Raw genomic sequence first — 25,772 nt, 5'->3', positions numbered from 1 at the left:
CCCAGGAAGCAGCACAGAGATCCCTCTCTGGCCCCAGCTCTGTGCCAGAAGCTCCATGCCACATGTGAATGTGTGTGTGCACGTGTGTCTGTGTCTGTGAGCCCGTGCAGTCCCCATGCCGGCCGCCTGCTGCTCCCTCCTCTGAGTTGAGAGAGTTAACCTAGCGGCCAGCGCGGTCTGGGCTGGGGGCCGCCCCCTGGCCCCCCTCCAGCCCCGGCTCCAGTTACAGCCAGGGGAGGGCGGGGTGGGGCCAGGAGGGGAGCCTGCGGGGGGGGCGGAGCGTCCAGCTCTGGGCCCGGGGTCCAAAGTGCTCAGCCCCCAGGGCACAGCCGGACATTTGGGGGCCTTCTTTCAGCAGGGGACAGCCTGATTGGGGTGAGCGTCCCCCACCCCTCCCCTCTAGACATCTTCACACTCCCACCGGGCGGCCTATTTTGGGAGCAGGAGTGGCCAGCCGGGTGGCTTCCCAGGCAGGCCATACCCCAGAGGGAGGAGAGTGTGGGGACCGTGGGGTTCCGCAGGCTGGGAGTCAGGGTGCGACTCCTCCCCCTGCCGCTTGAGCCCCCTGGCTGGGTGTGGCGTCTGCTTGGAACACTGTCTGGGGCCCTGGGGGCCTGGAGGAGGAAGGGGGGGTGCGTGAGGTTGTCTACACCCCACATTCTTCCCACCAGCAGCTGGGAGGGTGTTGTCCATCTCCAGGGCAGCGCCACCCACCGTGTGTGCACGCCTGTGTGTGTGTCCCTGCCCCTGGTCGCTGTCTTCTCTCAGGCCCACTAGCTTGGGCCTCATGTCACTTGTCTGGTGTTGACTGGTTATGAAAGATGTCACCCAGGGGCGGGTGGAACGGGTGTTTCTCCCTCTTCTGCTGGTTTCCAGGGGAGGATAAGGGGTGGCCTTACTGTGTGGCGAAGTGGCCGCCAGGCCTCGCCCCACCAGGATTATGCGTGACCCCCAAATGGGGGGGTGGAAGGCGGTTTCCATGGTGGCCTTGTGAGGCGGATTCTTCCAGGGTGAAGTGGGAGATATTTATACCCAGGGTCAGGCTGAGAGCGGACAGAGCGGGGAGGCGGGCGGGCGCAGAGGGCAGGGACGCTGGCTGGGCTCGTTCTGGAGGCTGTGGTGCGCAGGCAGGTGGGACTGGGGTGTGTCCCACTGTCTTGCAGAGTGTCTGTCTCTCCACCGGGGTGAGGCCGAATCCTGCCTCCCCTGTGAGGGTAGATTTGAGGAATCTGGGGCCAGCTGCGGGGAGGCAGAGGCCCGCGGGAGACCTGTGGCTCTGCCCTGGCTGGGTTGGGCTCTGTTTGTGTGAGCTGTTTTGGTGGCACGGCCTGGTGAAGCAGAGGGTGCCACTAAGCTAGCCGACTGACACTTTTGTGATGAAGTCCCTGACGGTCTCTGACTTAACCCTGTGGGTTCAGGCCCCCGTATGGGGAGGATGAGGGTACACGTTTCCTGGCCCTTTTGTGCCCTCAGGACAATGGCATCTGTCGGCCACATCTTGCTTCTCTGCGTGGGTCTTCTTGCCAGAGCCAATGCAGGTGAGTCACGGGGGCAGCCCACTGCTCACCCCAGCCTCTCGAATGACCCGGGTGGCAGAAACCTAGAGAGAAACAAGTGGGAGACCCCTACTGAAATGGAATCAGCTAGAGTTCCAGGAAACTGGGGATCTCCTGCTTGGGGTCCGCTCACAGGCTGGCACTGGAGGAAGGGAGAGGGTGGATACGCCGGGTCAGGCAAAGGTGGGGAGGGATGGGGGTTGGCTCCCCTCCAGATTGACAGGCTGCAGTACAGGGGGTGCTGGGGCAGCGACAGAAACCCCCTGCCCAGTACAGAACAGAGGGGGTGGGTGTCTAGGGCCCAGAGTGGGTGGGCAATCTGCCCAGGTCCAACAGCCCCCCAACTCTCAGCCCAGGAAGGTGGAGCCCCCACAGGGTCTTTTGACGCCTCTCCCTGTTCAGAGTCCTGGGAAGCATCCAAACCCGGATCTCTTTCTCTCTCTCTCTTTGCAGAAGCGCCACAGGAACACGACCCATTCACCTATGGTGAGGGGCGGCATCTATTCCGGGAGTCAGAGGGCTGCCGGGGCGTGCCTGTCCTCTCTGCTCCTCTCCCTGCCTCTGTGGGATCCCTTTCCGGGTCTCAGGCCCCTCCGCTGCTGCCTCCGGCCCTTTCTCCCACTCCTCTTCTCCTTCCTCCTCCCTGCCCTGCCCCCTGCTCTCCTTCTCTCTCCTTCTCTCCCCGCCCCCCCCCCCCATCCTCACCCTGCTCCTTGCCGCCCTCAGACTACCAATCCCTGCGGATCGGAGGCCTCACCATCGCCGGAATCCTCTTCATCCTGGGCATCCTCATCATTCTCAGTGAGTGCTGCGCCTCGCCCCGCCCACGCCCCGCCCCGACCCCGCCCCTGCCTTCGCGGCCCCGCCCCTCACCCGGGCCAGCTGCTGCCAGAACGCAGTTGGGCTGGGCGCCCGCGTAGGGGGACGCAATCTCAGTCTCTGCGACCCTCTCCCCACCCCCACAGGCAAGAGATGCCGATGCAAGTTCAACCAGCAACAGAGGTAAGAAGGCCCTCCCAGCCCCGACTCGCCCCTCGCCTGCTCTTAGAGGGGCGCTGGGGGTGAGACGGCAAGTCTTGCCAACCCGAAGCCAGGAACCCCTCAAAGAATATGTGTGAAGCACCTCCCATGTGCCAAGCCCCAAACCAAGTCCTGGGACCAAGCGATGAGTAAACGTCCTGACTTGCTTGGTCAAGCTCCTGGCCCAGTGAAGGCGGTGGCTGTGGTTCCAAGAGCCCCACCGATTAAAATCACAAGCACGATATCAAAAGTGCTGATAGAGAGCGAGCCGAAATGAGATCATCTCACACGGCGGCCCAGTTTAGCTCAGAGTCTGATTCCTTGCGCTTTGATTCATCTTTAAATAAAAAGTTTAAAGCACAACCAACATAGGAATACCATGGAACGAACACCTTCGTGTTAAAACAATGATGGATGTCACTATAAGTAATAACGAATACGTATTGACTGTTACACCACGTGCCAGACGCTCTTTCCTTGCATATTATTTTATTTGGCCCTCATACCACCTCTTCAGGTAGGCGCTGTTACCAGCCCCCATTGTACAGATGATTAAACCGAGGTATAGGGAGATAAAGTCACTTATTCAAGCTCACTCACTGGGAGATAAGGATTCTGGGGTTTCCAACTCACATCACCTCCTGGCAGTCTACCAAGTTCCTCCGACCACCCCTCCCCCGCAACTTCAAGTCCCTTCCCCAGCATCCCCGGTGGTACTCACTGTTACCTGTTTGGACCGCCTTCTGCCATACAAACTGCTCCTGGGTGCTCCTCCTTTCGGGGCGTACCCTGAGCGCGCTCGTTGGGGTACGTGGGACTCCGTGAAGTCTGGGAGATGAGGCCTTCATTGGGGGTTTTCTGGAAGCCACTGCCTCCCCTTTTCCATCCTGTGCCCCACCCCCACCCCTTGCTCTCCCTTCCCAGAACTGGGGAACCGGATGAAGAGGAGGGAACTTTCCGCAGCTCCATCCGCCGTGAGTTTGGGGAGACTGCGGGTGTTTGGGGGTGAAAGCTGGTTCCAAGAGCCGTTTTCCTGGCCCTCTCTGGCAGCATAAAGGGAGAACTTGAGCTGAAGCCAGTGGGCAGGGAGTTGCCCTTCCTCCTCAGGGACGCCCCTCCTGACACCCCAACTTTCTGTGTCCCCGTCAGGTCTGTCCACCCGCAGGCGGTAGAAACACCTGGTGCCATGGAACTCGGCCAGGTCCTGCAGCCCCGCCTGGGCTTGGGGAGTGGGCACGGGAGGGAGGAAGAGGGGGTGATGTACCAGCCTGGGCAGGTGGCTAAGAGGGGGAGGAGGAGAGGGCTTGAGGTCCTTCCTCGCCTCTCACCTTTTTCCCCCCACAGGATTCCCCTGGCACCTGATGCGTCCCACCCACCTCCTGCTCACCTGCCACCTAGACTGCCCCCTTTCCCAGCCCTGCCCCACTGAGTCCCCAAGCCTCTCAGATTTCCAATAAAACGTGCTTTTCTCTCTTGACGGCGCTTTGTTGATCTGTCAGTCCCTCTGCGCCGAAGCCTGGGAGCCCCCTTGGCCCCGGCAGGGGGCGCCCCCACCCTTCGGGAAGGGGCGGGGACGACGGCAGTGGGCGGGGGCGGGGGCGGGGGTGGCCTGGACGGGGGCAGGCTCCCCGGGCCCCCATTGGCTACAGGCCCCCCCCCAACACCAGGGCTCCCCCCATCTCCCCCCCCCCACATCAGCCTGTCCTGCTTCCAGCTGCTGCAGCCGTGTCCTCGCTGCCTCAGCATCCAGCAGCCCCCTGCTCTGGCTCAGCATGGCGACCCCAACCCAGACCCCCACGAACGGTGAGCCTCGCCCCGGGGAGTGGGCGCCGGGGAGGCTCCGGGATCTGAGAGCTTAGGAGAGAGGATGTGGGAAGATTCCGGCTCTGAAAGGGAAAGGAGCGAAGAGGGGATGGGCGGAGGCCCCTGTCGCGCACCCCTTGTCCCTCCTTGTGGTGTCTCGGACACCTGCTCCCCTGCGATATCGTCCCTGTGCCGGACCTACGATGAGAGAGTGCCAATCCCCGGAGAAAGGATGCTCGGACCGGTTGCTATGGCAACTGGGTGACTGGTCCAGCGCAGTGGTGGAAGCAGACGGGAAGAGATGGGCTTTGAGGGTGGGAAGCAGCAGGTCTGTGGCCAGGGAGGTTCTGGAAGATTTCAGGACCCTGGATTGGCAGGGAGAAAGGGTCCATGTCCCTTTTCTTTCCAGCACCGTCTCCTACCGTAGGTGTTTCCTGAAATTCCTGACAGGCAGGTTCAGAGGGAAGGAGGGTCAGCTGAAAAAGAGAGAAGGGAAGGGGGAAATCCATCTGAGACTGAACCTAAAACAGATAGAAGAGACACAGAGTCAGAGACATGGGGGGACCGGCAGGTAGGTGCGAGGCTCCGAGAGGCTCAGGGAGAATGCAGGAAAAAGAGAGGGAGAGGAAGTCAGAGAGACACAGAGATAGACGGATGGAGACAGCCATGCACAGGGACTCGAGACACCGAGCCACAGGCAGAGGAATAGAAAGGGGGGGGCAGCATAGGGTGGGGCTGCAACCACTGCAGTGAACCCCAAGGGTGGGACTAGGGTGAGGGGACCCTCCTTCCCAGCGCGCACCTACTTGTGGTTTCCATCCTCGGAGGTGCACATCGCTGTTCCCCCACACCCGTGTCCCCCCACACCTTGCAGCCGCGCACAGTTACATTTCACACCCGTTAACCCAGATATGCTCCCACTTAAACGCGTCCTCACTCCAGCCCCAGCATCCCCCTGCTGAGCCTCGGTCTGCAGAAAAGCAAGGCGGGGGGGGGGTGCTTTAGTGGGGGAGGGGGCCTGGGAAGTGTTTCCAGGGCGGAGGCGGAGGAGCCCCTGGCGGTGAAGGGAACCCCAATTCCACCCGGTTCTCTCCTTCCCTTCCCCCTTTCCCATCAGGCAGGGGCTGCTGCGCTGAGCCATATCTGCAGAATCTGAAGCAGGGCGGGGGGAAGGGGGGCTGCAGAGGCTGGAGCCACCCTAGGGAGAGGGGGCGGGGCTGAGCCAGCAAGTCTGGCGGGAGCCCAGGGTTTCTTTTTGCAGAGGTGGCGGTTAGCAGGATCGATGGCAGCAGACGCGCAGAGGTGGGAGGGCAGATGCCTCAACACCCTCCCCCTTCCCCCCCTCCCCCGCCCGCCGGTCACAGCGTGAGAGGGGACCACAGGTCTCTGGAATTCCCTGGGGAGGAAAAAACCCCCGCTGTGAATTGCAAACTGCTTGAGGAAATGAATTAATGAATTGCTGGGGAGAGCAGGGGGAGGGAGAGGAGTCTCTTCCCACCCTGTTAGAGAAAAGAAAGGAGAATTAGGGGCAACAGAAAAGGGGGATGTGTGAGCACAACTGAGAGGGACCCTCAACTTGGCCAGAAGCCAGCCCTGCAGGGGCATTAAAGGGAGATGCAAAGGAGGAGAGGGAGTTAAAATTTGGCCCAACCTCCAAGCTTCAAACAGGACCTCAGCCAGCCTGGAGGACCCGGACCCATCACCTCTCAAGATGCCCCTGTTGCCATAGCAACCACCTCCTTCCTGATCTCTCCTTGGCAACTGGCCAGGAGTAGTGCACATTCCTTCTCCGTCTCCTGGCTCCACCCTGAGCCCAGCCACACCCTGGGGAACCAGATTGCTGGGCCAGCAGGATCCAGACCAGGATCCAGACCAGGATCTTCTGCGTGAAGCACTGTGCACTCAGGTGCAAAGCAAAGAAGATTTGGGAACAGATGCTCACCCAAAGGGTCCCTGAGCACTTTGGAGGAGGATGCTTGGAAAACTGGGAGACAAAAGAAGATAATCCAACTGTTCCACCTTGATTCCGACTCCTGCAGCCTAGGAGGGCCTGACATTCCTTCATTTGTTCCAGAAAACTTCTTTGAGAACCTTACCTAAGTGACAGGATTAACAGCAGAGATGAGCGAAACAAATCGACTCACTCTGGTCCAGGAGCTAAAGTGACTAAAGGTGACTAAAACACTGTGTCCTGATGGGGACACTTTGAAGTACCACCTTCCAGATTTTTGACTTATTCAAATGTTCCCCACAGTGCTATTTATTTAATATTTTTTTCCTTGGAAGGATTCACTTTTTAAAAAAATTAATTAGCATCATTTTATATCATCACCATAAATGGAAAATGAGTTTTTGGGTTTTGTTTTTGTTTTTGTTTTTTGTTTTTGCTCTAAATGGAGAGTAAACATACAAACAATCTAAAGCAAGTGACATTGCTTTTCTGGGTCCAGTGTCTCCTTTTTGTGAAAGGGAGACGAAGATAGCACCTGTATGGGCGAGTTCCTCCAAGATTAAATGTGTCAACATCTGTAAAGGGCTTAGAAGTGGCTCTGGCATGGAGTTAGTGCTATCCACTTCTGACTAGATCGCTAAATAAAAGGAGAAAACTCGATAATGTCACAAAATTCTACTGGATGTTATTATTACCTGACAAAGACTCTGAGCACAGTTTTGTTTTTTTCTTGGGTAAGAGGGGGATTAACAAGGTTTGGTAGGCAATTAAAGCCACATCAGCACCAATGAAGATTTCCTCCTTGGAGACTAGAAGAGACCTGGAAGGAGCAAACTTACACACTGAGTCAGGGTCTTGCCTCTGTTTCCTGTACCTGTCACTTTAGGCAACAGCTTGCTTTGATAAAAAGCAGTACCAAAAGTGTCAGCAGATGGTGACGGTGATGATCATCTGCTGAGATTTTTATTTCTCACTTATGCTCCATGTCCATCACAGGTTGACCGGGGTGGGGGGCATTTTGTACTCATCTAAAAAAACTAGAGCAGCCACTATTATCTTGAACATTCAGGTCCCCAGGCCACAGGCAAACCAGAGCTCTTTACAATGGTCATTGAAATGTTCCAGCCTACAAGTGACACTTCCGCTCACAGTTCATGGGCCGGAATTCATCCCACGGCTCCAACCAACCTCAAGGGAGACATCCTTCCCTGTCCCTTCAAAGGGGGAATAGAACACTCCTGACATTGCCTGATGTACCCCTGGCCCCCTTCCCTAGTGGCACACACGCTGCAGAACTCTGCTCCAGGAGGGGCCATCAGGATGGACTTCTGGAATGGAAAGATGTTCTGAGCTCCCCCCAGGGGAATATGGTCTGGGACAGGGAGATGGACAGGGAGATGGAGAGGAAAAGGCAGATTCCCATCCCCATGTTAACATCTCTGAAGTCAGGGCCAGTCTTCTAACCGAGGCGCACGCTTCCTGTGGTAGAGATCCATAGGCATATGCGTCCTGCCTGGGACACTATCACAAAATCGACTTTGGATTGTAAACTGGCTGGTGTCTTAAGTGATATAGAATAACAACGACATAGCTCCCTGTAATGGATTTGGTGTCAGGAGCCAGGAGATGAGGACCATAGCGGTAGCACCTACCCTTGGGAGCGCTTGGATGACTGGGAAGTTGTAGGCAGTGTGCGCCGGGGAAGCGGATAGCTCAGTGGTCTGCCAGTGGCATGGTTGACCCTTGGCTTTATATTTAAATGGGAGTGTGTGTATTTTTCAGGGAGTCAGTCCATAGCTTGCCCCAGACCTCCATAGGGGTCTAGGACAGCGACAGCCATGTACAGTTGGGTGGATGGTACACTGCACAGGGGATGGTACCAAGCGATGGAATGAGTGGGGGTCGGAATCTATCCTATGCCCCATTCTTCAGGACTGTGTCCTGCCCTGGAGCTACATAATCCAGAACAAGGGACCTTTTCATCTAATTTCCACTCAGAAACCATTAGACCAATGGCCCCAACAAGGTCCTCGGAAATGTTGAGGAACAAGCATTGAAATACTTTCCCCCTCTTCCTTCCCACAGTTCCCGAGGAACCCGACCCATTTTATTATGGTGAGTGCCGGATTTTTTAATAGTGGTACCCAGGGCTGGATGGAGGGGTGGCTGTGTGTGTTCCCACAGCCAGTTGGCTTCGGCTCTGTGGTTCATGGGCCACCAACCCATGTGACCACGCGGGTACAGTTCACATCAGCTGGGTTTGTGGAGAGCAGAACCAGATTAGGGTGGTTCTGAGTCTCCTTCAGGCTTCCGCAGGACTCTGAGCTGGTCCCTCAAGTTATCAGAGCAGCAGACAGGGGAAGTCTTCACAGTAACAACTCAGTCCAGGTCACCTGGATCAGACTCTCCTCTCCCTACTGTGTGGCTTTGCCTCCCTGAGCCCTTCTGTAAACAGGAGATAGTAATAACTCCCACCTGCGCGGGCTATGGGAAGGATTCACCTGGACAATCATACTGATGGCACTGGGGCACAAAGAAGTCGCCCCCAGGTCTGGCAGGCCTGGCTCCAGTTCCCTTTCTGTATACCCTCCTGATCTCCCCTCCCTGCCAACATTTTTGCTGTTCCTCCAATATGTCAATTTCCTTCTCACCACAGGGCCTTTGCACGTACTGGTCCTTCTGCCAGGAGTACTCGTCCCCTAGCTCACCACATAGCTGGCCAAGTCCCCTTCCCTTTTTCTGGCCTCAGATCAAATAATGACTGCTCTGTAAGACAGGCCTCCTCTGACTCCCTGGCAGAAGGAGCCACACCACACCCTGCCATGACTTGGATTTTTACTGGATGGTTTTGTTTGGTTGGTTCATTGATGAGTGCTTAATCAAGCATGAGCGTCCCCTGCTGGAGGGCAGAGGCCTGGCCGCTGCGGGGATGGACCAGGGGCCCCACAAATTCACACTTCAGCCAATATTTGCTGGTTACTGGCTCTGTGTGGGCAATGTTCCAGGCCCTTGGAGGACTGCAGTGAGCAATACAGCCAAGGTTTCCTGCCCTCCTTGACCCTGCCCTCCGTGGGAGGGAGACGCACACTCAAAAATCAAAGTTATTTTTTAGACAAGAATATAAAGCCAGAGTGTTTCTTACAGAGGGAAACCAGAATTCCGTCATTTACTAGAAAGGGTCGAGGAGAGGCTGGGAAAATTCTAAACAGGACAACCAGAGGTTTCACTGACATTCCTGAAGCTTGGAGGGAGGAAGCCCTGTGGATATTCAGAGGGAGGGTTTTCCAAGTAGGGGAGCAGCAAGTGTAAAGGCCCTGAGGCAGGACAACCGGATCTACTCCAGGAGCTACAGGGAAGCCAGCATGGCGGGGGTGAAGAACTGAGGAGGAACAGGATGGGATCATGCAGGGTCTCCAGGGCTGTGGTGAGCCTTGGCTTTTACCTGGAGAGCCCTGGGGGCCAGGGGAAGGCTGGGGAGAGCTGGGATCTGACTCTGTGCCTGTGGGTGGGGTGGGGGCAGAGAGAAGGCGACACAGAGGGTGAGGGCAGGAGAGGAGGGGAGGGAGGCCCAGGGGAGCTCCCCAAGCCCATGCTCTGTGTCTCCCCAATCTCCTGGAGGAGCATCCAGCACCCCCGGGTTCCAGGCCCCTGGCCGGGCGGCCTAAACCCAGGCCCGAGGCCCCGGGGCTGGGGTGTGTCCCCTGCATGCCCTGACGTCCCGCATCTCCCCTAGACTATGCCACCGTGCAGACCGTGGGCATGACTCTGGCCACCATCATGTTCGTGCTGGGCATCATCATCATCCTCAGTAAGTCTGTCCTCCGTGGGCTGCCTGCTGCCCCGGGTTAGCCTTTGTCCCCATCCTTATGTCCTGTGTCCTGTCTGTGTCGCTCCCTCTCCTAACAGGCAAGAAGGTGAAGTGCAGGAAGGCGGACTCCAGGTCGGAGAGGTCTGGCCCCCACCCCGCGGGTGGGCGTGTTGTGGCGGGCGGGGGCGTGGCAGACTGGTGGGCGTGGCGTGGCGGACGGGGGCGTGGCAGGATGGTGGGCGTGGCGTGGCGGGCCGGTTGGCGGGGCGGGAGAGGGCGTGGCCGAGGCCGGGGCTGCAGGTCCTCCTCACGCTCCTCCCTCTCCCTTTGCCTCCACAGCCCAACATGCAAATCCTGTAAGTCGGAGCTCCCCTCCTCAGGTGAGGCCGCGGGAGGCTGTTGAGTGACAGCAGCCAGAGAAGTCCTTGCAAGGTCCCGGGGTGGGGCCTGGTGGTCGCACCTGGGACAGTCCCATAGGAGACTGGGTCTCTGAGATGGCAGATGCTAGACCACAGGGGTCCGTGGGATTCCCTGTGTCCTAAAGGGGCCACAAAAAACTGCCAGAAACAAACGCATACGTCCCCCAAAGCAAGGAGGAGCTCATTTCCCAGGGAAGAAAGCCACACCTGCAAAGAGAGGGACCCCAGGTGGGGGAGGATTTCAGGCCTTAGACATGAAGGAAGTCAGAGCACGGGGAAGATAAGAGAATAGAATGCGGTCCAGACTTACTTGTTCAGCTGGGCAGACCTAGGATGAAATGACTCAGGAAAAGATGGGAAAGGAAGGAAAGAGAAGGAGGGAGGAGAGAGGATGGGTTTGGGAATAATGTATCAAATGACAAAAAGAGCTGTGGAGGTGGGTGGCACTAGCCTGCAATCCCAGCAGCTTAGGAGGCCCAGGCAGGAGGATCGAAAGTTAGAGGCCAGCCTCAGCAGCTTAGCTAGGCCCTGAGCAACTTAGTGAGACATGTCTCAAAATGAAAAAAAAAAAAAAAAAAGAATAAGAAGAAGGGCTGGGGAGGTGGCTCAGTGGTTAAGCGCCTGTTGGTTCAATTCCCAGTACAAAAAAAAAAAAAAAAGAAAAATTCACTGGCGGGGGGGGGGGGGGGAAGACCTGTGGGATTGGGCACATGAGGCTGAAGGAGAAAGACAGGCGGATGGAAGAGGGGTAAATCATGAAGAGGATGGAGGCATCCCAGGGTGTGGGGTGTCAGGAAGGGGGAGTATAGGAAGGAGAAGATGAGGGGAGGCCCCAGGGGGAGAGAGAGAGAGAAGTGGAGACTGGAGGCTGGAGGCTGGAGGCTGGAGGAGGGGTGCCGTGAAGGTGGAAGGGGAGATGGGGAGGGGTGGAGGATGACGAGGGAGATAAACATGCAGATGGAAGAGTGTGACCCCTTGGGGGTGTTAATTTTAATTATGTAAAAATATCTTGACCTGTTTTTAGTGGAATCGCGTCCTTTCCAGGGACTGTTAAAAAAAAAAAATCAGAGCCGGGAATCTCTCTGCCTCTTAAAAAATTCTTAGAACTAAAAGAAGGGGAGGGGCTAGGAAGATCCCGTGTTGGGAGGGAATTATTGCGGGTAGGATTTCATGCCTGTTTCATGTTCTGTTAATGATACTTAAGAGCATCGGTAGCCTGCTCTGTGGACACCGGTGTTGCAGGGTGTCTGGGCCCTGGTACTTGGGGAATAATGTAAGAACCCTGCAGGACACTGACCCGGAGTAGGTGGGAACTGGGGACATTCCTGTTGCATCCAAATGTTGGGGATGCGGTGTACAGGAGCGGAGCGAGCGTGTAGGAGGAGAATGGGGGTGTAGAAGGGGTGGGACTCCCTGCTGGTAGGGGGACTCCCCACAGAAGCTCAGGTTAGCTTTGACAGCCACGAAGGTGTCCCCATAGGGATCAGATATTAGGGTGTGTGGGGGGTGGGGAGGGGCGGGGTGCCAGGTCGGGGTGAGAATCCTGGGGGTCTGACTTCCATGGTGGCGGTCGATGGGGGCCCCCTGGCTCTGGCCGTGGGAAGGGTGACCTCCCCCAGTCTACACTCGCTGCGACCCCCAGTCTCCCTGCCCGCCCCCTGCTAACGCGGCCCCTCCTCTTCCCAGCCCCTGGCGGCGGCGGCGTGTAAGAGCAGCTCCGGGAGCCTCCACAGCTGTCCCTGCCTGCGCGCGGGCGCCTGAGGACCGGGTGAAGGCGGTGGGGAGCCCAGCCTCACGCCGGGGAGCGCTCCCCCGAATGAGCCGCCCCACCCACCCCAAGGCTGGAGCCGCTGCACCCCGCTGTCCCTCCCCAGGCCTTGGCAATGACGATCCCCCAAAGAGCCCGTCTGCATCCCAGCCCCAGGGACTCAGGCCTCCAGCTCCTGGGATCCGGGAGTCCACCCCAGCGCCCCCCAACCCCCGTGTGCCGCCCCTCTGCGCCTCCTCGTCTCCTCCCCGGGGATCCGCTCCCCGGGGCCCCTCAACGTCCACGTCTCGAGCTTAATAAATGTGCACTTGGTGTCCCCTGTTCTGTCTGCGTGTCCTCATCTGTGGGCGCACAAGGTGGGGCTGAGCGCACCTGGGCCAGCTGTCCCCTGCGCGCCTACAGGGGTCCCCCTGCGCCCCACCCCCGGCCCCAGACACCTCCTCCTCCGCCTCGCACCCTCCCTCACACCCCGGGAGGGGCCGTCCGGGTCCTCCCGCCTCTGCCAGACGCCCCACCCACCCGCGCGACCTGCCAGCCCCTGTCCGGCAGCTGGTCCCGCATCTGGTCCCGCATCGGTCCCCGCGCGAGGCCAGCGCGGGTGGGCGGAGACCCGGCCCCGCCGCCCACCCAGCCCCACGTCGCCCTGAGCCTGCCCCTCCTGCTCCCACCCGGCTCTGAAGTCAGGAAACCCAAGAGGAAATGACTGGGCCTCTCGATCCCCGCCCGCCCGCGCTCCCCTGGCCACACCCTCCGCCCGGACGCCTCTCCCGCCGCGGTCCTCATCCTCCAGGCTGCGGGCTCCCGACCCCCGGCGCTGACGTAAGTCCCTCCTTCGATCCACCTCCAGCCGCTGCCCCTCTGCCCAGCGCCGGGCTCAGGTGGGTAGCAGACCGGCCTGGCGGTGCCTCCCCGCGTCCCGTTCACGCCCTCGCCTCTCACCTCCTCTCCCAGCGAGACGCCCGCTCCCTCCTCTCCTCCGGCCTCAGTCTCCCCAGCTCGCCTCCATCGCTCGCAGACCGGTCCCTCTCAGATCCCCCCAGCACTCGGTCGCCCGGGCCGCAGCGCAGCCCAACACCAACTCACTTTTTCCCCTGCGATCAGGAGGCATTACTCACTCTTCCTCTTTCCACTACTTGCGGGCTCCTGGGCCTCAGAGAGTGGCCCCATCACCCTGCCCCAGACCCCGGCCCGCCCTGCGCCTTTGCCATCCATTCCAGTGAGGATCGCTGCCGGCCTGCAGACGCACGGAGGGGCTTCTCTGCTCTGGGGGTGTCCCTGTGCCCTGTGTGCTGCTGGGACACCAGGTTGGCCCGGTGCTTCTTGTTTTCTTTGGAGGGTGTCGCTTGGTACTTCCACGTTCTAGATCCTCCCACTTCTCCCAGTGGCTGCTGTCAGCCCTGGCAGGGGTCCTGGAAGCCAGGGGTCCTGATCCAGGGAGAGAACGGGGCTGCCCCGCAGGACGTGCTTCTCTGACCCCGGTTCCCACTCACCCCGTAGATGTCGCCCTCTGGCCGCTTGTGTCTCCTCACCGTCCTCGGCCTCTTTCTCCCCACCAGAGGTAAGACCCTGCCCTGGAGCCCCCAGTGTGTTGCTGGGTGGGTGGGTGGGTGGGTGGCCCGAGAGTGTGGCTGCTCTCTCCTGTCACCTCATGGTGCCCCCTCCCCTGAGTTGGCATCAGGAAGTAGAGATCCCTGGGCACTCTGGGGTTACACCTTCTTTGGGCACCTCAGACCTGGGTGGTTGCTTCCAGAGAGTCTGGCCAGAGCCCGTCCTGCTGAGCATCCTCCACCTCACCTCCAAGAAGAACTCGCTGAGTTGGATTTGGCCTGGAGATTGATATCCGTTTTCTATTTGGCAGCCAGAAAACCTGGGCTCCCAGTAAAGCAGATCCCTGGTCCCCTAACAATGAGCTCCCAGGCAAAGGGGTCACGCTGGGGCCAGGAGAACACTCAGCCTTGCCTGAGAAGGGTCTCCAGGGCAGTAGCCATGGCCGATGCTTCCTGTGTGGCAGGTGCCTCCACCTGGGCTGATGGAGGCCTTACTTCTACTCTGCTTATACATGTTGCTGTGCCCCTTTTATGGATGGGGAAACTGAGGCACAGTGGGCAGAAGTGCCTTGTGCCAGAGGCTACTGGGTGGAGGACCTGGGGTTGCCACGGCCCCACCGCTGCCAGAATCCAGATCATTTGCTTCACCAAAGGAGCCCCGCTTCTCCTGGATGAGCATGTATTCTTCCAACCAGACCACAGCCATTTGTTGAGCACTTACTGTGCACCAGGTCTTCTATGCATGGAGGGAATGGCTGTGAGTGCAACAAGACATTGCATGCAAGCTTCTGGGGGCAAAGACAGACAATAACCGGCTAATCAGTAAATTGTATGATGTGCTGGGAGGTGACAGTGCTCTGGGGAAAAGAGAGGAGGGTGCTAAGGTGTTAAAAAGTGGATGGAGTGGAGGCTGAGTCAGGAGGATGGCAAGTTCAAAGCCAACCTCAGCCACAGGTTGAGGTTGGAGAGAGGAAGAGGGGGTCATGGAGAGGGGAGGTCGGGTGCTGGAAGAGCAGGGGGAGCCGTGCAGGTTTCTGGGGATGAACGTTCTCTGGGGAGTTTGGGAGAAGCAGGAAGAGTCAGTGGCTGAGTTGGGGTGAGCAGAGGCAGAGTTGCTAGAAGAGCTCAGGGGGTGCTGGGGGGCCGGAGGGAGTGGAGAATGATGGGCCAGGTGAGGGCTTTGGCTTTTACCCAGAGTGAGGTGCAGGGCTCAGGCCCGGGAGCATCGTGATCTGACTCAGGAGGTCCCCGGCTCCCCCTGACTGTGGGTGGGAACAGACCGTAGGAGCAGGAGCCAGGGAGAGTCTCCTGTGACATCTAGGTCACAGGAGGAGGGGATGTTGGATAATAGAGGTCACCCAGGGAGGGGCAGAGGCTGGAGCCGGGCAAGGGCAGTGGACACGTGTAGTGCCAACTACATGCAGGCGGTGGGGGGCACTTGCCTGGCACCGTCTCATTCCTTGCAGCCCCGTGAGGCAGATCTCACCATTATCCCCGCCCTGCAGACTAGACCCCTGAGGGTTCGCTGGTTGTAAGTCACACAGCGTCGAGGCGTTGGGAGTCCTGAATCCAGGACCTGTGCCTCTAGCTCCTGGCTTACTAGAGCGTCCTACAGGCCTGGGTGAGGAGTCGGGGTGGAGGGAGGGTCCTGGGACATTGACACAGCTTGAAAACGTCCAGGAGCCACAGCTGGATGGCTCTTCCAACACCCAGGACCTCTGGAGTCGGCCCCAAGGTCTGGGAAGGTCGGGCAGGGTGGAAGCAAAGATGAGAAAAGGGGGACCCGAGGTTCCCTTCTGACCTCTCCTTGGTTCCCCAGGACAGACGTTGGAAGAGACCACATCCATTTCTACAGTGGACCCAACTATTTTGGGCACCCATGGCCCGACGCAAGTCCCAGGTGAGGAAAGAGGACAGATCGGTCAACACCCCATCAGTGCCAATAACCCCAGCAACACAAATCTCAAACTTAGACCAAATAGGAATTTATGGATTCATGTGACTCAAAAGACTAAGGATAGACCTTCAGGCATGGCTTGGTCTAGGTGCTCAAATGTTGCCATCGAGAACTTACCTCTTGGTTCTGTTTTCTCTGGGTTGGCTCCATTCTCCATCAGCTTATCTTCTTACGGGCCAACATGGCCCTGAGAGGACTGCTAAGAATCCAAAGACAAGAGAATTTCCACCTCCCCAATCTACCAGATGTCCCAGAACTGTCATTGGTCAGACTCAGGTCATGTGCCCAACTATGAGCTGATCATCATGGCTGCAGGCACAGGAAGCTGACTGGTGGGCCTGCATCCCCTGGTCAATGGCCACCATGACTGATGGCAGCACCTCTGAAAAAAGTGGTCCAAAAGTCCGGGAAGGATGGTCCCCAAAGAAAGTTCCAGAGGGCTTTGATCGAGGCAGCTGGGTGCTGGTTGGTGGTCAGAGGTATTTGGGAAATTTCTTTAGACAGGACCTGGGAGTCCCAATAAAGCCAACTAGCAGCATTCGTCCCCTGAAGAACCACTCGGGTGGCTGGTGCAGGAGGAGGGGTGCTGGGATCCGGGGAGACCCGGGCACCTCCAAAGCACTGCAGGAGACTCAGGCCGCTCCCTGACATCGAGACGCAGTTGCTGCGGGAACCGGATCTGGCTCCTGGCCTCCTTCACTCCTCCTCCTCTTCTGCTCTGACTCCTGCTTTCCTAACTCCAGGTTCAGTCCACCTGGAAGTCCAGTCCACCCCTCAGACCTGGACCCAGCCTACTGAAGGTGAGTGACGGGAGACAGGGGCCCTTAACCACGCAGCCGCGTCCCCAGCACCCCCCTTTTATTTTCCCTGAGCCGGTCTCCCTCTGTGGCTGAGGTTGGCTTTGAACTTCCCATCCTCCTGCCTCAGCCTCCCATCCATCCACTTTTTAAAGACAAAACAAAGGGAACTTTGGACATTGTGAAGTCTTACGTGTACCAAGCAAAGCACCCACCTAGAGAGGTACGCCGTGGCCAGCTGAACCCCTGCATGGCTTCCCAGGCAGACCAAAGAACAGAGCCCCACCAGGGCCCCACAGACGCTCCCTGTATGCCAACCCGATTCATTTCTTCTATTCCTCTCTTTATCTATTTTTTAAATTTTTTCAAAAACTATTTATACTTTTTCTTGGAGTATAACATAATTCAAAGAGTGCCCCTGAATTTTTTTGGTGAATGATTATTGACACGTAGTACCTAAACACATTATCCTTGGAAAGAATAAAAATAGAGGACGTGAGACTAAATCCCTTTGCCAACTTGCCCCAACCCGTCCCAACCCGTCCTTGTTCTTTTTCCATCTCTGGGAGGCCCCACAGCTAACTTTAGGGGTGATTCCCTGATCCTATGATATCACATGGAAATTACTACAGAAAATATACTGTTGGTGTATTTCTATGAGTTAAAGTATATCACATGAATGTCCTGCAACTTGCTTTGTCTTTTTTGTGGCAGGGAGTATTGGGGATTGAACTCAGGGGCACTGAGCCACATCCTCAGCCCTATTTTGTATTTTATTTAGAGACAGGGTCTCACTGAGTTGCTTAGCGCCTCATCATTGCTGAGGCTGGCTTTGAACTCGCAATCCTCCTTCTCAGCCTCCTGAGCTGCTGGGATTACAGGCATGCACCACCGTACCCAGCCTTGCTTTGTCTTTTTAAAGCAATAGTATGTTTGGAAGTTGTTCTCACATCGTAAAAACTCATGCTGCCCTTCTTCTCTGCTGTCTAGTATTCCAGTGTGCCGGGGCTGCAGTGAATATAGGCACACACCTCCCGATGCTCACATTGTTTGCTCCCGTTTTTTTATGCCACATATGGTGCCACAATGAGCAGCCTTGTCTCTTACCTTTGAGCAAACACAGCATTTACATGCACCATCCTCACTGAACCCTGAGGTAGAAAGTGCCATTATCTCTACCTTACCGATAATGAAACAGAGGCTCAGAGCAACTTGCTCAAGGTCTCACAGCAAGACAGACCCACAGCTGAGATTGGAGTCCAGAAATCTGGCTCCAGAGCCAGGGCTTTGATCCAGGATGCTATGGAGTAAAGGTCATGAACATTTAAATTTGTTTTAAAAGTTGCATCCTCAAATGGCCACACCATTGGCTACATGCAGAGACAGCTCCCCTTGCCTGGCCCCACAGTGACACTCTATATTGACACCTTTGATTTTTGCCAAATTGATGGAGGGAAGGAGATACAATTCTATAGACCTGCATGTCGCGGGCTCACTGAGGTCTTCCTTTCTCTCCCTCCCTCCCTCCTCCCTCTCTCTTTCCTTCCTTTCTTTCTTTCATACTGGGGATTGAACCCAGGGGTGCTTAACCACTGAACCACATAGGCATTGCTAAGCTGCTGAGGCTGGCCTCAAACTTGTGATCCTCCTGCCTCGGCCTCCTGAGCTGCTGGGATTAGAGGCGTGCACCACCACACCCGGCTCACTCAGTTCTTATCCTCCCCTCTTTGTTCTTCTGACCTGAGTAGAAACAACACAAAGCCAGAACAGGACCGAGACCCAGAAGCCAACAGGAATGGACGTGACAGACCCAGGGACAGGAATGGACGTGACAGACCCAGGGACGCTCACGAGCAGCAAGGAAGGTAGAGCCCGGGACTGGGAGCAGCAACTTCCAGCTCTTGCTTAATTCCCTATCTAGGTCAGCATCTCCCACGGTACGAGTCTCAAGCACCTGTTTGGGGAATTGCTAATTAATTTTAAGGAAAGGAAATTTTTTTTTTTTTTTTGGTGTGTAGTCAAAGATATTTAGGGAACTCTGAGTTAAATTTAAACACGGATCTTGATGGCAAGACTTCTCAGCACCTCCATAAAAGCTCATTTGCACCAAACGTCCCGCGAGGCAGCCTCTGGAAGGCAGCATTTCCCCAAAACAGTGGAGCTGGTGACCCTCCTTTGTGCACCCCCTCACAGGCTGGTGCTGGGATATGACTGACTGTCGATGCTCCCTTTGTGTGCACTCTCCCCCTGTGAGGGAAGGAACTTTTCGGTTGCAAAATATAGAACACCCAATTAAAACAAAGAGGTTTATTAGCTATGTAAGTTCTATGAAATCTGGAGGTCAACAGTTTCAGGCATAGCTGGATCAAGGGGCTTAAGCACGGTCATTAAGACTGAATCGCTCCTGCTCTTGACTGTGTTGTCCTCCTTCTTTTTTTCCTTTTGGTCTCATAATTCGGTATCTACAGAGAATTTCTTTCTCCTTAACTCCAGCCCAAAGCCCAGAATTGACCCTCATTCGGGTTAGGGTTAGGGTTAGGGTTAGCCTAGGCCACTCGGGCTGAGAGGCACACAGTTGTACAGATTGAGCATTGCACAAGAGCACCACCTCCCGGGTCACCTCATTTCCCTTGTCCATCTTCATAAATATTCTGATTTTCTAGTGGTGACAGTAGAATATCTCATTCCTACAGAATCTATGGAAATACTTTCACCACAGACAAAAATAAAGTCTCTTGGGAAATGAAGCTTTTCCATTTTGCACCAAAGGGCCCCTCTGGGAGACCGCAGCTGCGCCTGCATTTCCCAGCTGATCATTTAATTTACTCTGGAGCCTTCGCTGGGCTGGGTTCCTCCGGGTATTAGTCCTCCACCCTGGGACATGGGACAGAAGTCAGCAGCAATGACGGGGTCATCAAGTCCAGGGTTGCCCAGGGCCTCTCCCTCCTCCATCCTGGCCTCTCTCTTGCACCTCGTGGGGACATGGCTTCTGCCCGAGTCCAGCCCCCAGCTTCCTAGCTCCCCTTGTGACTTAGTCTGCTTTGGTGGCCATGACAAAGGATGACAGACTGGGGGGCCTGAGCCGCAGGAATTTCTCTCTCACGGTCCTGGAGGCGGGAGTCCCAGATGGAGGTGGCAGCAGGGTCCGTGTGGGTCACAGATGGCCACCTTCTAGCCGTGTCTTTCCCAGGTCTGTGCAGGTGGAAGCCAGCGGCCTCCGGTCCCACCCTCGGGATCTCATCAAACCCTAATTACCTCCCGGAGGCTGCACTGCCGCGACCTTGGGGGTCAGGGGCTTGCTGTCCCTCAGAGTCGTCACTCTCAGGGAGGAACCAGATGGGGGTCCCCTAGTCATAACCCAGGTCACAAGCAGGCACGGGTCAGGACCGTGGGACTAGATGGAGGGGGAGGGGGCTCTCTATTGCTCACATCTTCCCCTGGACCAGGCTTTCCCCAGGATCCCCTCATCATCTGTCAGGCCATGTTGAAGGGGCGAGGTGCTGAAAAGCTGGGGGAACCGTGGGGTGGTGGGTGCTTCCTAGAGCCAGGGTGGGGGCTAGGGGTGTGGCTCAGCGGTAGAGCACTTGCCTCGCACATGGGAGGCACTGGGTTCGAGTCTCAGCACCACGTAAAAATAATACACAAAATAAAGGTGCTGGGTCCATATATAACTAGGGTGGGGACGCAGGCCTTTTCTTTGGGGGATTGACTTTGTGTCTGAGAACCTACTGGACTCTGGGGGATGTTGGAGATGTTGTGTGTGCAGGGTGGCTGAGCCAGGGTCCTGGGCTATCACAGGGCTGCCAGTGCCTCACGGGGGGTCCTTTATCCTGCCCAGGAGGGTATAACCCACCTGAGAAGACAAGTCAGAAATGATCAGGGAAGAAATAAGACGCAGAGTCAGAAAAGTAGTTTTGAAGCAGAGCACCTGACAGTCCAGCCCCTCGGAAGCCGGAGCCACACAGTTGGAAAGTGGCTCCATTCATTCATTTAAAGGGAACGTCAAAGGCAGGGCCAAGGCTTCAGGGGTGGTTCTTGCCTCATGGTGTCTTGCAGGGGGTTGGGGCAGCTGTTTTTGACCAGCAAGTGCAGACCGATGCTATGGTCCCTGCAGTGGAGGGTGGGACACCTGTGCCCCTACACCAGGTGCAGAGACTGGGGCAGAGCTTTCTCCCCATCTGGGGCCTGCAGTGATGTCCATCTGTCTGTCTCCCACCAAAGGCACCACAGAGCTCACTGGGAGGCCATCCCCAAGCAAAGATGTCATGATGGACCCCCTGACCCCCAGCTCATCAGGTCAGTAACTCCCTTCCCAGACCAGAGACGGTCGGTTCCCAGTTACTATGCATTTCCTGTCTCTAAAGCGAGCTCAGGACAGAGGCGTCCTCAGTACACACCTGTGGGGGTAGTGAATGACTCCCAGCCTGGGCGGGGGGGGGGGGGGCACGGTCATGTCTGAACCAACGGATGAAGGTGTGTGCATCCAAACTACGCCAAAACGCAGTGGCTGAAAAGGCAATCGATTATTTAGCTCCCGATGGTGCAATTTGAGAGACAGGCTGGGCTCAGCCGGCTGGTTCTTCTGGTCTCCGCTGAGCTTGCTCACATGACTGAGATCAGTTTCGGGTCCACAGGAAGCTCTGGTTCTTGGCAATCTTGTCCTCCACTTCCTGCCCACTCAACCCACATGGAAAGGCTGGGCCCACTCAGCCCATTCCTCTGTTAATTCAGCAGAGGTTCATTGAGAAACTTGTGTGTGGCAGGCACCGTTCTGGGAGCTGGGGGTATAGCAGCTAACAAGACAGACAGAATCTCCACCTCAGGGGGCTGACATTCTGGGGGCGGGGGAAGACAGCAAATAATAATCGTAATAATACATAGCAGGTGGTTTTACTTTGCTATCCAGAAAAATAAAGCAGGTTCAGGAGAAAACTGAGGGTACTCAGAGAGGTGGTGGGAGCCAGATCGTGTGCCTGGTGAGGACTGTGGGTTTCATTGTGAGGACAGAAGGGCTGAGTGAGAGACCCAGGTGGATCTGCTCCCTGACTCTGCCATTCATTCTTCACTCCACAAGCCTCCGCCAGACTATGACGTGTGCCTTGTCTGTCTCTTCCAGGTTTGGATGAGGACAACCCCTTCTACTACGGTAAGTCCGCCCTGGGAAGATGTGGGAGAAGGAAAGCCAGAGGCCCCTCTGATCGTCCACCTCCACCTCTCTCTCTGTAGATGAGGCCACTCTCCGGAGGCGGGGACTCCTGGTGGCAGCTGTGCTGTTCATCACGGGCATTATCATCCTCACCAGTGAGCACGGGGCATGGCAGGAGGGCACCAAGACGGGCTGGGGGAGGCTTTGACCCGCACTGCACCTGAAGGTCAGGTTCCTGAAGGTCCCTGGAAATGGCTGCTCCGGACCAGGCAGCTCTCTGAGCCTCCCTGGAGAGCAAGGTGTAGAGAGGAGCATCTGTTTGGCTCCCGTGGCTGCCACGGGGCAATGTGGGCTGGGCTCAGCTGGGCGGTTCTTCTGGCTGTATTGACTCATGCATGTGGTGCCTGTTTACTGGGAGCTGGGAGCAGTGTTTCTAGGGACCCCTTGATCCTTCACCTCGTGTTCTTAGACTCTGTGAGGTGACGGCTTGCAGGCTCAGAACTGGCCACTGTCACTTCTGCCACATTCTGTGGATCAAAGCATGTCACAAGGGCTGGCTTCATTGAGAGGTCAGAAAATAGGCTTCCCTTGTTGATGGGAGGGAGAGACAGAGTCAGATTGCAGGGAAGAGGGACGTGGAGAGGGAGGGTTAGGAAACTGGGGCCATTTAGTCAACATAGCCATGCACAGACCTGGAAGGGAACAAGGGGTGAACAAGACTGGGTAGGGAGAAGGTGGAGGAGGACCAGATGACCCCCAAAGCAACCACAGCCACCCAGTGGAACTAGAATAGGGGCCTGGAGCTGCAGAGTAGTGACCTTTTCAAGAGCTTATTGTTTCTATAAAATCTTCCCATGCTTACCCGTTGGCAGCTGTGACAGTCAGGGTCATGACAAGTGACAGATGGACCCTCACAAGGTTAACTGAAGGTTTAAAAGAAGAGGTATTCATCTATTTTCCTTTGCCATAACAAAATACCTGAGTGGGGGTACTTACAAAGAAAAGGGGTTTATTTTTATCACAGTTTTAGAGGCTGAATCCCAGATCAGGCAGCCACATGGGTTTGGCCTCTGGTGAGGGCCACTTGGCTGCATCCCATCATGGTGGACAGTATCATGATGGGAGTGTGGGTGAGAAGAGAGATCACATGATAGAACAGGAAGTGAGGGTGGGAGGGCCCTTCTCGTCTCTTTATTACAACCCACTCTCTGGAGAACTGCTGACCCCCGAGAGATCAGCGTCACTTCACCCCTTCTGAAGGTGACACCCCCAGGGACCCACCTCTTAAAGGTCCCGAAGCCTCTCAATACTGGCTCACCAAGGACCGCGCTTCTGACACATGAACCTTTCCAGGGACACCTCAGAACATGTCCAAAGCACACAGCAAGGGACTCTGGCAGGAGCAGTGGCCCCAGGGAGAGGGCCCAGCCACGGCCTCCCTGTAACAGGTGGAGGGATGCGGCAACCAACCCCACCCCATCCTCTGCTAGTGCTGAGGTTGAGGGTGCCGGCCCCGGGGAGGTGGCCTGTCAGATGCGCCTCCTGGGGCCCCAGGCTGGGTGAGGAAGGGGGGCAAAGGGGGGCTAATAAAGAGAGAGGCTGATTTAAATTTTTTTTTTTTAATTCTGTGTGTGCAATAAAACACAAGGGCTGCTCCTTTTATAGTCTCTCAGCTGAGCTCTAGGACCCATGCCAAAGGCCTCTCGCATCCACCTTGCTCATCAGGAAGATGGACACAGACACACCGTTTTTGCCTGAAGTTGGGCGGCAGGACACTAATAAGAATAAACAGAGCCGGGCACGGTGGCACACGCCTATCATCCTGGCGGCTCAGGAGGCTGAGGCAGGAGGATCAGGAATCCAAAGCCAGCCTCAGCAACTTAGCAAGGACCTAAGCAACTCAGTGAGACCCTGTCTCCAAATAAAATCCAAAAATGGGCTGGGGGATGTGGCTCAGTGGTTAAGTGCCCCGGTTTCCATCCCAGGTACCAAAAAGAAAAAGAAAAGGCAGAATTGGCCTCTGTCCAGGGCCGCACAGCACATGGGAATCAGGGAAGGCCCGGACCCAGGTCTGCGAGGGCAGAGACTGGGTGTTGGATTTGGGGCCACATATTTTTTTTCCACTGACAAATATTTTGGGGTATCTTCTCTATGCCCGATCTGGGCTGGATGATGTTGGGGGCAGAGTGGTGACAAGCAGCCCTGACCCCTGTCCTTGGGAGCTCAAGGCTGATGGGGAGACGATAAGCAAGTAGATGCCGGAATGAGCAGAGTGCAAAGAGAAAAAGATGTCTATCAAGCACCAAGATGGAGAGCCAGGGAGGAGCACCTCTGAGGAGGAGGAACTGGAACTGAGTCCTAATGATGAGAAGATGATTTAAAAAAAAAAAAAAACCCAGGTAGAGGGAGCATCAGGTGTAAAGTCCCGGGGGCAGGACTGAGGGAGCCTGTTGCAGTAATAGCAGGAGGAGGTCGGTGGCACTGGGGCAGAGTGAGCCAGAGAGAGGAAAGGAGGCAAGGGAGGATTGGGGGAGGCAAAGTGGCAGCTGGGAGCAGGTTTCTTTTTTCATGTCATCCTTGGCTGCTAAGATCCCCCCTTTACTCACTCTGGCCTCCTTCCTGTTCCTTGAGCCTATCCAAGCGGTCCTACCACAGGGCCTTTGCACTGACTGTTCTCTCTGCCTGGAACACTGTTCACATATCCAACTGGCTCCCCCTCACCTCCTTCAAGTCTTTGCCCAGATGTCACCTCCTTGGTGGCCATGCCATCTTCAGGGAGGTCCATGTGGATGTACCCAACTCCTGGGCCTCACTGAGTCCTTTTTTTTTTTACTTTATAGCACCATCTATACATTTGACTTAGTGATTTTTTTCTTTGCTGGTCTCCCCTACTAGAAAAGCCAGCTCTATATGGTCAGGGATTTTTTTTTCTTCCTTTCTTGTTCCCCACTATATTTCCAGCGCCCTGATCAGTACCTGGAACACAGTAGGTAAATGAATCCCTAATGCACAAAATAGTCTGCATTTTCCAAGGGCCTGTCCATTTGGGGGCTGGGGGGAGCTCCTCCCTGGGCTGTTCCCATGCCTGTCTCTGTCGCTTATTTATGGAGCTACCTGGGTGCTTCCTGCGAGGAGGATCCGCCAGCCTCTCCCCGGTCCCCAGAGCACACACAGGATCAATATGGCGCGTTTCCTTTGCCTTCACAGGTGGCAAGTGCAGGCAGCTGTCCCAATTGTGCCGGCATCAACGCAGGTGAGTCCAAAACAAGTGGGGGCCACCAACCCCACGGGGACTCCAGGAGCGAGCCCCGACCAGTGCCTGGCACCCAGCCTCCTCCCTCCCTCCCCTCCAAGAGCCTACAGAGTGGTCAGTAGAAGAAGCCCCGCCTGAGAGGGAAGACCCCGATGGACGGAGCCAGACCTGGGCTGACCCCCGAGTCCCACCTGCTCGCTGCCGCCCCGGGGGCTGCCGGCTCCCTGGGCACCGCCCCTGAAGTGACCCGCTCTGTTGGGACAAAAATAAAGCACGTGGTCCACCCCCGCGGCCTCCGATCGTGCCACTGGGCAGCGGGAGTGAGAAGCGAGGCTGGCCTTGGGGACTCTGGAGGGAAAGTAAGGGGTGGGCGGGGGCTCCGGGCTCCGGAGTCGAGGCTGGGAAGGGAGGGAGGGGCGTGGCCCGGGGGAGATGCAGGTGGTGGGTGACCGTGCCAGTGAGTCCCACAGGATCCATGTAACACCCCTGTCCTGGTCCAGGTGTCCAGGGCCAGCTCCCCCCCACACAAATGCACACCCCCACACCTGGCGACCCCCTGTGCCTCCCTCTTGCACCTCGAGGAGGCTCACACGCGAGTGGGGACTCCTCCGCCTGCCCCTGCACTCTGTCCACTCTCCCCTGGGCGCAATGACCTCTGCACGCAGGGCTGAGTCTGCCCCGAGTGCCCTGCAGGCCCTGGAGGGGGCTCCCCTGGGGACCCAGAGCCGGTGGACCAGGCACACAATC

The 25,772-nt window shown here is 56.7% G+C and overlaps 3 protein-coding genes across 10 annotated transcripts; all 3 read left to right on the top strand.

Moving 5' to 3' along the window:
• Window positions 1-216: 216 nt before the first annotated feature.
• Window positions 217-4,053, top strand: FXYD1 (FXYD domain containing ion transport regulator 1). Of its 4 annotated transcripts, none has more exons than XM_081274337.1 (8): window positions 217-375; window positions 1,474-1,538; window positions 2,010-2,042; window positions 2,283-2,357; window positions 2,522-2,558; window positions 3,501-3,550; window positions 3,726-3,777; window positions 3,921-4,053. In XM_081274337.1, exons 2-7 carry the CDS (start codon window positions 1,478-1,480, stop codon window positions 3,746-3,748), a joined length of 279 nt encoding a protein of 92 aa, XP_081130463.1. In that variant the 5' UTR covers window positions 217-375; window positions 1,474-1,477; the 3' UTR covers window positions 3,749-3,777; window positions 3,921-4,053. The 4 variants fall into 4 exon arrangements, with proteins under 4 accessions (XP_081130463.1, XP_081130462.1, XP_081130464.1 ...); XM_081274336.1 differs by having other exon boundaries at window positions 257-375; window positions 1,419-1,538; XM_081274338.1 differs by lacking the exon at window positions 217-375 and adding an exon at window positions 1,045-1,131.
• A 146-nt stretch (window positions 4,054-4,199) lies between these two features.
• FXYD7 (FXYD domain containing ion transport regulator 7) lies at window positions 4,200-12,646 on the top strand. 2 transcript variants are annotated; one of them, XM_081274341.1, is made up of 6 exons: window positions 4,200-4,379; window positions 8,416-8,445; window positions 10,064-10,138; window positions 10,237-10,270; window positions 10,478-10,518; window positions 12,244-12,646. In XM_081274341.1, exons 1-6 carry the CDS (start codon window positions 4,349-4,351, stop codon window positions 12,264-12,266), a joined length of 234 nt encoding a protein of 77 aa, XP_081130467.1. In that variant the 5' UTR covers window positions 4,200-4,348; the 3' UTR covers window positions 12,267-12,646. The 2 variants fall into 2 exon arrangements, with proteins under 2 accessions (XP_081130467.1, XP_081130466.1); XM_081274340.1 differs by having other exon boundaries at window positions 10,237-10,279.
• A 171-nt stretch (window positions 12,647-12,817) lies between these two features.
• On the top strand, window positions 12,818-25,310 carry FXYD5 (FXYD domain containing ion transport regulator 5). 4 transcript variants are annotated; one of them, XM_081274330.1, is made up of 10 exons: window positions 12,828-13,203; window positions 13,823-13,883; window positions 15,692-15,772; window positions 16,573-16,629; window positions 18,375-18,491; window positions 20,848-20,922; window positions 21,743-21,772; window positions 21,853-21,927; window positions 24,980-25,025; window positions 25,127-25,310. In XM_081274330.1, the coding sequence occupies exons 2-10, from the start codon at window positions 13,823-13,825 to the stop codon at window positions 25,161-25,163; spliced, it is 579 nt and encodes a 192-aa protein (XP_081130456.1). In that variant the 5' UTR covers window positions 12,828-13,203; the 3' UTR covers window positions 25,164-25,310. The 4 variants fall into 4 exon arrangements, with proteins under 4 accessions (XP_081130455.1, XP_081130456.1, XP_081130454.1 ...); XM_081274328.1 differs by having other exon boundaries at window positions 12,829-13,144; XM_081274331.1 differs by lacking the exon at window positions 12,828-13,203 and adding an exon at window positions 13,560-13,629.
• The last annotated feature ends 462 nt before the right edge of the window (window positions 25,311-25,772 follow it).

This window comes from Spermophilus citellus (assembly GCF_964194105.1).
Source record: "Spermophilus citellus genome assembly, chromosome: 18".
Classification (NCBI taxonomy): Eukaryota; Metazoa; Chordata; class Mammalia; order Rodentia; family Sciuridae; genus Spermophilus; species Spermophilus citellus.
Note: the sequence above shows the minus strand (reverse complement) of the source record. Positions and strands in the feature narration are given on the sequence as shown.